General features: G+C 40.9%; 1 protein-coding gene across 1 annotated transcript; it reads left to right on the plus strand.

The window, feature by feature from the left end:
• Positions 1-3,406: 3,406 nt before the first annotated feature.
• tfam (transcription factor A, mitochondrial) lies at positions 3,407-11,180 on the plus strand. Its single transcript, XM_041974209.1, has 7 exons — positions 3,407-3,678; positions 4,097-4,239; positions 6,843-6,913; positions 6,997-7,146; positions 10,369-10,464; positions 10,642-10,698; positions 10,763-11,180. Exons 1-7 carry the CDS (start codon positions 3,593-3,595, stop codon positions 11,042-11,044), a joined length of 885 nt encoding a protein of 294 aa, XP_041830143.1. The 5' UTR covers positions 3,407-3,592; the 3' UTR covers positions 11,045-11,180.
• Positions 11,181-11,507: the final 327 nt, after the last annotated feature.

Below are 11,507 nucleotides of genomic sequence, written 5' to 3' on the forward strand. Positions count from 1 at the left end.
AAACTTTATAATTCTTATCTACTACTCTCCTTGACTAAAGAGTAGAAAGACTAAATTACACTGCTAAAGATGACCCACATTAGCTTGTAGTACAAGCTAACTTGTGCTATTTCATCAACTTTATTAGCAGGTGTAGCTTAATCTCGGTGTATCACCTATTGGTCAAATCACAATTGCAAATAAGCCCGATTCATTGTTTTAGTAGAATGTATTTGTAAATTAAATTACACCCACTTTAAAAATATCCTTTGTATGGTATTTTTTTCACCCTGCAGGTCCTCAAACACAGTTTTAACTTTCTGAACTTTTCAAGGCATGTTAAGTGAAGAGAAGGGACTTGAAATCCTCAACTCAAGGTGGAGAAAACATAGGTTTTATTACGTTACTACAACTTGAATTTTGTTCTAAATCAATGAACGCAAAACTTTTTATTTAAATTACACACAATATTATGTTGGTGTAATTATCAACATTATTATGTCAACACAACTCATGAAAATAATGTTAGTAACTTTACAGGTTTGCCTAAATCAATAAATTACATTTTTTATCTTGCAGCCATGCAGTTGATTAAATGGTGGTAAACGGTCTCCTGACGTACTTTTTAGAGTGCATGAAGTGTAGCTTTTCCAGCCAATCTGGCTGTTCTAACTCAGGAAGTGTGAGCCCTTTGCTGCTCAGGAAGTTTCACTTCTTTCAGACGCGTGGCAAAGTGTGAAAATACCTTTTAATTGAATATACATTTTATTATTTTTAAAAGCCAGAGAGCCGCATCAGAGGGATGAAAGAGCCGCATGGGGCTCTGGAGCTGTGGGTTGTCGACCTCTGTGCTAGGGGCTGGCTTACCTTTTTATTAAACAAGGATTAATCATCTGCACCGGCACATTTATCAGACATATTTTATTAATGAAATGATGCAGGAAAAATCCAGGTTACCACGAAAGACAAGATTTTGATAACTACCTCCTACGTTTATTCACTTTGGGACCTGGTACAAAAGTTTGTGTTTTCCGGCTCCCAAAATGCTGCGTCCATGTGAACGAAATGTTCAGATGAGCAGAAACTTAAGCAGATACAGCTCAACTCTTCTCTGTGTGGACATGACCTTAATTTTAGCAGCAACACACACTCAGTGAAAAGCTCATGGACCCCCATGCTCTTTGGGAACCCCTTTGAGGGGTCAGAGACCCCAGGTTGAGAAGCTCTGCTTTTCACGACCGTTTGTTAGATTTTGAAGCCCCACTACTGAATTTTCTCAGATTTTCTCACTGCCTCCCCCTAAAAACGGCTAATCTGGCATCATCTTGTTCCGGTCTCTTCTCTGAGATCTCTCCAGCCATTAAAAGTCAGCCTGATGTTGACTCTTGTTTTATCTCTTTTTTTCCTCTCTTCCTCCAGTAATGTCTTCTTGGGTTTGTTTTATGAATCAGCCATGATGACGTTCAAAACCCCCAGTGTGTGAGTTCCTGCCATGTGATGCGGTGCTTTAGAGCAAAATGAGGTGGTAAAGCGTTGTTTTCCGTTGCTGGGCAACGACGAACTGCGCCATCAAAATGAATCAGAACCAGGTCAGAAATGAACATAGTACTACTTTAAACACCAGATTTCTGAAAACTCTGTTTACTTAACTTTTTAATCGGAGCCCAGCAGATGGCTGTGAAATTCGGCCATCCCTCAGTGGATCACATGAAGCCGGCTTCTAGGAACCGCGGCACAAGCTAAACTTTGAGGATTGTACAATAAAGGTAGCAAAGTCATGATTTTATCATCTCAGAAATATTTCAAAGATAAGATCATTTGAACCTTTTTGAAGATACTGAGGTAATTTTAAATGTGTTATTTGGATTATTGTTACATGCTTTTTACTTGTCTTGATCAGAAAACACAGACCACTAACAGTTCAGAGCTCTGCTGCCAGGACTTTAACCAGATCAGGGAAATATAAGATGAAACCGTTGTTAGCATCATTACACAGGCTGTCTGTACATTTTAGGACTAATTTTACCAAATACTTCTGAAGCTGTCAATGGTTTCTGCTCATTTTATAGATCTAACCTTGTAACACCTTACACCCCTGTATGCACCCTGCAGTCCTCAGGCACATGTTTTTATCTGTTCCAGCCAGAAAACAAAGAGGCAAAGAGATTTTTAGTCCAGGCCCCGGAGCTGGAACAACCTGCCAGAGGAAATAAGCTGACTCTATTTATTTACTTGTCCCATTGCAAGCTGAATTTGTTCAGTTTATCTGCTGTTTTTAACTAATTTGTAAAGCACTTTATAACAATTCTATTGAAAAGTGCTTTATGAATAAAGACTAAAGTTATACTATTATGAAATTACTCTTTTAGATGGGAAAATAAACATCTCTGCATTAGAAAGAGTGATATAAAATAAGCAGGGAAATTTGTCTTTGGCTGATTTTTTTCTCCCCGTAAATAAAACCACCTGTTGTGTTTTACATGGATGGAAAGCCTGAAAAACTTGTACAACCAGGTAGAATTTGCTTCTGTGGAATGAACAACACAGCTAAAGGTGCAAGTAGTTTCCCTAAATAAATACCATCTGTAATAATCCTGGTGTTCACTCTGGTTCTGAGATTCAGTGCTACCAGGTGAAATTGTTCCACATTTTAGAGCCAGTTTGTCTCAGACTGGTGAACCTCTGTCCATCTTTCCATCTGAGAGATTCTGCCTCTCTGAAATGCTCCTTTTATACCCAGTCATGTTACTGACCTGCTGTCAGTTAACCTGATTAGTTGTCCAATGCTCCTCGAGGTGTTTCTGGTTTGTACCAGGTACTTTTCCAGTCTTTTGTTGCTCCTGTTCCAATTTTATAGACGTGTTTCTGCCATCAGATTCAGAGGGAAGTAAATATAAATGATGAATAACTCTGAAGTCCGGAATTGATAGAGCAGGAACAGAAATCCCCACATTGAGGTCATCTGCTCAAACATCTATGAAAAGCAGAAGTCGGTAGATTAAATAAATTTACCAAACTAGAAACTAAATGCTTAGACGATGGATTGCTCCTTATCAAACTTGAAGTAATCTTTGACCAGGGCTTGTCATTTAAGTCACATATTAAACAAGATGCCTTCTTTTAGAAAAGTGTATTGCAATCACTAAAACACAAACTAAACAACCTTTGTTTTTCAGTATTACTTTGATAACTTTAAAACAGCAGCAACAACAAAAGAAGCTCTCAGCCTTTCTATCACACAAGTAAAATGTCTTGTAATCTGTACATATTGGTTATTAAATTAAATTAAATTAAATTAAATTAAATTAAATTAAATTAAATTAAATTAAATTAAATTAAATTAAATTAAATTAAATTAAATTAAATTAAATTAAACTTCACCCTCCAGTCCAGCAGGTGGCGCTGACGCACAGAGACGTTGTTTTCCAGCCGCTTTGAAACCAAGAAGGAGACGCTTAAGGCGCCTTAGAAGATCCTTCATGGCTGCTAGAGGGACGCGATGAAACACGGTCTAAATAAGAAATAGAAATTAATGCACGGGTTTCGTGGGCCATCGGTTCGGTTGGACTCTGCTCCGGTTCTTCTTCTTTGTGTTTAACGTGTTCACGCCAGCATGGCTCCGTACAGTTTGGTAACTGCAGCTGTTAGCTTGTTGGGGAGGTCGTTCAGCGTCTTCTCCCACTCAGCAGCCCCGTTCAGGTAGTTAACGCCACACAAATCTGTTTATTTACAGCTAGAACTGCCTTTAGTGCAGGTTTAATAGCAAGCTGTCTGAGTTGGGTTAGTTAGCTTTAGTTTGCAGAGGTAGCCCCTCTGCTGGTTTACTACAGCGTGGTCCTCCATGCACGGATACTAAACCTGGAACACTGCCATCTGACTTGTTGGTAACATAAACCGTTTAAGACTGGTAAAGGGTTAAACCAGTCTGTAAAGACCTTTTTCAGAGCATTTAATACCCGGATGGTTGGAGGTGCAGGAGATGACAGCACAAGTTTATAAGATCTGATGTGGATTTAAGGAACGACCAGGCTGTTTGTGGACTTGTCATCAGCGAGAACAGAAGTTTTTATTTGAGTAAAACCTTCAAGTGTTCGGTAACATGGTGTTTGATCTGCAGGGCTACGAGCATCTTCTCCTCTGTTAGCATCAGCCCAGTGAAGTGTCTGACATCTCAGACCAGCGGACCCCCGAAGAGACCACTTAACGGATATATGAGATATGTTCAGCAACAGAAACCAGTCGTGATGAGACAAAGCCCAGGTAAACATAACACGATGCACACCCCAATAAAATAGAAATAAAACCAGAATTCAATGATTTATAAATCTCATCAAGCCATCTTTTATCCCAGTAGAAGATAAACAACATAACATGTTTAAACTGAGACGTTTCACCATGTGATGAAAATATGAGCTGATAGTGAATCTGATGCAACAACATGTCTGGAAAAAGTAGGAACAGGAGCAAGAAAAGGCTGGAAAAGTACCTGGTACAAAGCAGAAACACCTGGAGGAGCATTTGACGACTAATCAGGTTAACTGGCAGCAGGTCAGTAACATGACCGGGTATAAAAGGAGCATTTCAGAGAGGCAGAGTCTCTCAGATGGAAAGATGGACTGTTGCATTCTGTTATATTTTTTGCATATCCACCCAATTTTTGGGGGAATTTTTTATATCATCATGTGATGTTTTTCTGCAGAAACCATCTCTGCTGGACGTCTTCTGCAGCAGACGTCTCAAACGTTCAGTGAGCAGGCTGTTGCTCTAATTTACTGTTAGTAAGAAATAGAAATAATCTGCAGCTCGTAAACAGATAAATCTCTATGTTAGGGAGTAGTTCTTGTAGCATGTTGAATTTGAGGTGATTTAATCTTTTTAGATCCAGGCTCCTTTGGAAAAAACTCTTTTATAAGGTTCCGATGAGATCCAGCTGTTGCTCGTCCCGTGTCGCTCTGACGGCAGCGTTTCGCCACCAGACCCACTGTGATGTGATGATTTCCCATCGCTGGAGTATTTCTGTAGTTCCCGTCTCCTCACAGCTCGGAGGCAGCATGTCCGGTTCTGGTGCTGTTTCCCCTGGCTTTATCGATCCACGCAGGTCTGTGGATCAGTGTGTGTGCTGAGCCGACACACAGAAGGAGTTTAACATCTGGAAAAAACACTTCATGTAAAAGAAAGATGAAACTGTAGAGGAGAGATAGATTAGTAAAAGAGAAATATAAACAGAATATAACTGAGTGGAGAAATATGCCATTTCTGTCTTTGTGTTTTTCTGTTCTTTGCTTTCACGTCTCATCTGTTTTCTCTCCGTATTTTCCACTCATCCCGTCACGCCAGACGTGTCGTCCATGTTTTTGGGTCGGCCTGAACTTTAACGTCTTCAGAAAGTTAACCGACCTGCTGCAGCTCGTCGTGTGGATACTCATCACTTCCTGCTCTGCTGCGTCTTTGTTTCATTATCTTCAGCAGCAGGATGTTAAACTGGGTCCTGAAACTCTTTATATGTCACTTACTGGATGTTCTTGGTACGATTATTATCTGAGAAATTATCACAATTATTCTGCATTTATTTATTTCCCAACCTTATAAATATATAAAATCACATTAACACTCCTAATAAGTCTTTAAGTTTTATTTATTTCTATCTTTTGTATAATAATAATAAAGCAACAAACCAACCAAACTAACAAAAAGTCTCCTCTGCTGTGTGCAGAGTAAGTAAATCCTACATATTAACTGTGATTTCTCTGAGAAACCAGATGAAAAGGCTCCAGGACCTCTGCCTGGACTTGGAGGCTTCTTTCTTGAAACTACATAATAAAATGCTTTTGAACATTTCTTTAGAAAGCAGGAAAACATGCGGCCAGCTTTGACTTCCAGCTGCTGTTTGACACATAAATAAAACTACATCACGAGCTGTCCAGCCGATCCAACCTGAGTGGTACACAACTCTAAAATTACAAATTCCAGGAAAACCTTTAATATCAGACTTCCATTCACTAAACATCAGCAGGATTTAAGCAGTTACTGAACGTTTCCTTCAATTCGTGCTACAAGCTGCTGGTTATCCTGCAGGAGGTGTTTTCCTGTTTCATGTCCTGCTTTCCCGGCTGAGACGTCCTCCACTATCACACCTGCCTCATGTTTCATCCCACCGGGAGGATTTAATCCGCTAGTTTGGAGGAGAACTCTGTTGTACTTTCCCATGAAAACAGGCAAGGAAAACAAAGCAACACAAGCGGAAACACATGTTGTTCAACACGGTTCACACAGGATCCCACATGGATCGAGTCCAGAATCTTTACACTTGAGCCACCTGAGGAGGCTCAGGTAGTTAGTTGGTGTTGGTGCTACACCGGCCAGGGAGCACCAGACAAACTTCCACCACCACTTTGTCTTTGATCTACCTGTTTTCATTCCCTTTCTGTGTGTCCTGAAACAGTGTGGTGCATTAAAAGCAGAAACCCACCCAGCCAGAGGACCCTCCTGACCAGAACCTGATTCTAACTCTGACCCTAAAACCATGTCTGGACCAGCTGAAAGTAATTTGCTCCAATGAGAACCAAAATCTCCCTCAGAAGTTGGTGTTCAGTCAGATTATCATCCTATAAGAAACAAGAACACCTATTCTGGTCCCCTCTTGTTGTTTCCTGACAGTGAATAAATAATCTGGTTAATATTTATTTAATAAGTTTAACTGTTTTGGTTAGTTATAAATAGTATCCGGATCTCAGTGAAGTTAAACCTAGCAGTGATGATGGAGTTTAACACAAAAGGCTCTGACGCTGCCCTCTAGTGGCAGCAGGTCGCTCCAACACTCCAGACCTCTATGTTCAGCAACCGGCTCTGATTGTTCCTTACAGAACTCAAATCGGTGGATATGATCCGGAAAATCGCCCAGCAGTGGAGAACAATGACTCCAGAGCAGAAGCAGGTATTTCTGACTTTTTTATTTTACACAGAAGGCTCAGATTCTGATGAAGAACATCCTCCTGATGTGGTTTCTCTCCATCACAGCCTTTTCAGGACGCCTCTCTCCAGGCCAGGGAGCAGTTCAAGGTGGACCTCCAGAGATACCAGGCCCAGCTGACTCCAGCTCAGCTCCAGCAGCAGGCCGTGGAGAAAAAGCAGAGGTTGGCCAAGAGGAAGGCCATCAGAAAGAAGAGGGTAAGGATGACCTCGTCCTCATCTGATGGTCTGAAACCTTGCAGCCAGATTCAGGGGGAAAACTGAAAACCTGATGGATTGATGCTGCAGTTCAGGAGAACACCTGTACGACAACCTCTCACAATTATTATTATTTAATAATACCGCAACTTTTTATTGATTTCTTTTATAGTGATAAAGTTTAGATTTGCAGAGGAATAAAAATGAAGACAATATGTAAGAAGTTATACCCAAAAGAAAAAAACAAGTAAATTAATAATTTAAGAATGAGAGAAAGCTGTAAAAAATAAGAAAAAAGATGGATATACACACTCACAATCTTTAAGATGGAAATTAATTCAAATTCTAATTCTAATGACGATAACATTATTTTGTTTTAAAAATATCTACATTTTAGTTAAGGATAATTACGTATGGTGTTGTATTTTACATGGTTACCTTTTTCCATTTGGAAGTGAAACTAATATAGAGCCGGGTTAAAAAAAATCCATGAATCCATTTGATTTAAATTTAATTAGTCCAATATTGATTCATAAAACTCTGAGATTTTGTTTTTATTAAGATTTTCTTTTCCGGTGACAACAGTGCCGCTACTCTGGCATGACTTATCGATGCTGAGAGGTTGCCTGTGTCGCTTCCGTCCAATCAGCTTCTCTCTCCAAGATAATGCTCCATTCAGATGTTTTCATTCACCACTGGATTACATTTACCTGTAAACTATTTAGCAGCTTATTGCCTCTCTTATTAGCAGCTAACGCTAAGACCGCATGCTCCCACATTAGCAGCTAACGCTAAGACTGCATGCTCCCACATTAGCAGCTAACGCTAAGACCGCATGCTCCCACATTAGCAGCTAACGCTAAGACCGCATGCTCCCACATTAGCAGCTAACGCTAAAGGCCCATTTATGCTCGACACAAATGGCAGAACAGTTTTGTCCATTTTCTGCATCGGTTGCACGCATAATTTGATCCGTTTTCAGGGAGCTTTGGTATCTTAATGCTTGATGCAAAAAACACAGCAATACCACCGGACGTCGTGGGTGAGCAGAATACCTGACATCTGACCAGCAAGGAAACAAACCAGAGAATAAGAAGTTGATCAGGAAGGATGGGAATAAAAAAGCAGAAGAAGGAAGACGAGGACAACTGTTGAAATTGCGCAAGCTTTTGTAGAAGGGATATGCGAATGTTAATGGCGTGTTGGACTGTGGGAAACAACTTTATAATGATGCATTATCGTTACCAAACAGTGCCTGAAACTGATGTCAGCTTGCGGAAGTTAACTCTGAACCTAGCACTGCCTGCTAGCGAAGAAAATGACTTAACAACTATGGCAACACAAAAGACGCATGGAAGTATGAGAACCTCACTATTTACGTATGTAAGGGAGCATAAATTGGCCATAAGACCGCGGGCTCCCACATTAGCAGCTAACACTAAGACCACAGGCTCCCACATTAGCAGCTAACGCTAAGACCACAGGCTCCCACATTAGCAGCTAACGCTAAGACCGCGGGCTCCCACATAGCAGCTAACGCTAAGACCGCGGGCTCCCACATTAGCAGCTAACGCTAAGACCGCGGGCTCCCACATTAGCAGCTAACGCTAAGACCGCAAGCTCCCACATTAGCAGCTAACGCTAAGACCGCGGGCTCCCACATTAGCAGCTAACGCTAAGACCACGGGCTCCCACATTAGCAGCTAACGCTAAGACCGCGGACTCTGCCATGTTCAACAAATACAGAAGCTTTGTCCCGATTTTGGGCCTACACACAAGTGCACACACTATGTAGGCTATAGAGGGTCCTACGTAGTCTGCGCACTCTGAAGCTGCTTTCCGTTCCTGAAATGGGGCAGTTTACCTAGCCGATGAGAATTCCTCAAACCTCTGAAATGACTAAGTTTGCAAATCATAGAACGTTAATAATCACCGTTAACGTTGATCGAGTTATAATTTATTTAAAAAAAAACTAGCTGGGGCTCTGCTGTTTTCCAGCCGGTAGAATCTTCATTAACTCCTTTAAAATCCATGAATATAAAATATTACAGTATTTTAATGCCACCATTTAACAAACATGTTTTAATTAATTTAGTTTAGTCAAATTTCTACTAAAGTGAGGTAAATGAAAAACGTACTCTCCAGACTGTTGTTGCTCATTCGCCGTCATCTTGTGCACAATGAATTCTGGGAGAAAAGAGGCTGTGAAGGATGCAGGTGTGCAGGGTGGATTCAGAGGCATCTTCCAAATGGGACAGTACGTAGCCGAAGTACCTGCACTTCGAAGTGCGCAGACCTTTGAATGGCAACACATTAGAATGTTTTGAAAATAACAGGAAGTTACGTCATCGTGTACGCATGTACTCCGATATAATTCCAATAATGGACCGGTAAAATAGACAACGATCTTTTCAATGTCGTATTTCAGAAGATTGGATTATTACAGTAATGTGATTACTCCCAGATATCTTATTGTGATGGTAAACAGGCTCTTTGTTTTAAAAAAATTGTTATGACAATGTCTTTCAGAAAAAAATGCTTCTACATAAATATCTGTAAATGAATTGATATTGAATCGGATTTAATCGAAATCGTTAAGGAAATTAGTGGTGACACCCAGCCCTAGACGAAATAAAATTTCTTTTCCATCTCTTTACATATTTTGAGATGTAGTTTAACAAACTAAAATATCAAAAACATCTAAAACAAAGCCTGTTGGATAGTTTTTCAGGAATCAGCATCGTTTTCTTCCTGTCTCTTCTCCGAGACCTCCCCTAGCAACGGCTGATCCGGCATCATCCACATCCCGTCTCTTTGAGATCTCTCCGGACAGTAAAAGTCTGTCTTATCTTAACTCTTGTCTTATCTCTTGTTCCGTTCCCCCTCTTTCTTTTCCTCTCTTCCTCCGAAAATGTCTCATTGCGTTTCTTTGCTGAATTAGCCATGTTCTAATGGCCAGTGTGTTTATATCTGTGGCTAGCCTGGGGCATGGTGCGTTTTCAGCCTCGGGCGCCGCCAGAAACGTCACCAACGCCATCCAACCAGTCAGAAACAGAGTTTTAAGGTTAGACGTTGTGCGACTTTAGATCCTTGAAAATTTCTCGTGTCACATTTTTAACCATTTTGCATACTAAATCCTTTCCTGACCTCCGTTTGGAGAGGCTGGTAGAGGAAGGAGGACATGGGTGATAAAATCCTGCTTGTCTTCTGTTTGTGTTTCAGGAGCTGACCACTTTGGGGAAACCCAAACGTCCTCGTTCTGCTTTTAACATCTTCATGTCGGAGCACTTTGAAGAGGCCAGAGGAGCCACCACCCAGGTCAGGAACTCCGTCACATTTAAGTCTGGTACCATCTTAACATTCAGGAGGTGTTGCCCTCCATCTTGGTCGCAGGATTCAAGATTAGTTGTTGGCTTATAGCTTTTTTTTTTTTTTTACTGTCATTAAAACAATGAGACGTGTTGTTTCCTAAAATCATCACTGCTGGTCTTTCAGGCTAAATTGAAGTCTCTGTTGGAGGACTGGAGGAATCTGTTCAGCCATCAGAAACAGGTTTGTTGTTCTATTATTCATATTCCTCCTTCGTCAGCGTCCTGACTTCCTCTGTTCCGCTCAGGTCTACACACAGCTGGCCGAGGACGACAAAATCCGCTACAAGAATGAAATTAAGTCCTGGGAGGACCACATGGTGGAGATCGGACGAGAAGACCTGGTTCGAGAACAGACACTGTCCACCAAGAACATACCTCGAGTTAAAACCAAGGGAGCCAGGAAGCAAACCAAGAAGACGGCGAAGAAAACTGCAGCCGCGAGAAAGTCCAAAACGAAGAGCAAATCCACAACAAGCAGCTTCGTAACATCAGTCCTGAAAGGCTCCACCAGCAAGAAGAAGAAATAAGTTCCTGCACACACCCCTCTATTAGCTTTACTTTGTAGTTTGTTTTTTATGTCCAGCTCAGTAACCTCCCACAGTGTTAACCTCATTTCATAGTGTGAATGTTCATGATAAATAAACACAAGAAAGATTTTTACAAGATATAAAGTCCATATATTATCAGCGTGTTTAGAGTCGTGAAGTAATAATCACCATCATTCAGGGTGTTTTTCTGACCACATTTCTTCCTGTGAGAACATGGAACATGCTAAGACGTCAGTGATTAAACAACCTCCTGCCGATTGGCTGGACTGTCCCGAGCTGCAGAGGAAGTTTTTACGTAAAGTCAAACCAAACCGACGTGCTGATGCTGCTCAGCATGTTCCACCGCACGAAGAAGAAACATCCAGATGCGTTTGCTTTTCATGGGGAAAGTAGAATGTTCTCAAGTTTTCTAAATCCATTTTAACTTGTGCACATTTCACTG

The sequence above is a fragment of the Melanotaenia boesemani genome, chromosome 21 (genome assembly GCF_017639745.1).
Source record: "Melanotaenia boesemani isolate fMelBoe1 chromosome 21, fMelBoe1.pri, whole genome shotgun sequence".
NCBI classification, from domain to species: domain Eukaryota; kingdom Metazoa; phylum Chordata; class Actinopteri; order Atheriniformes; family Melanotaeniidae; genus Melanotaenia; species Melanotaenia boesemani.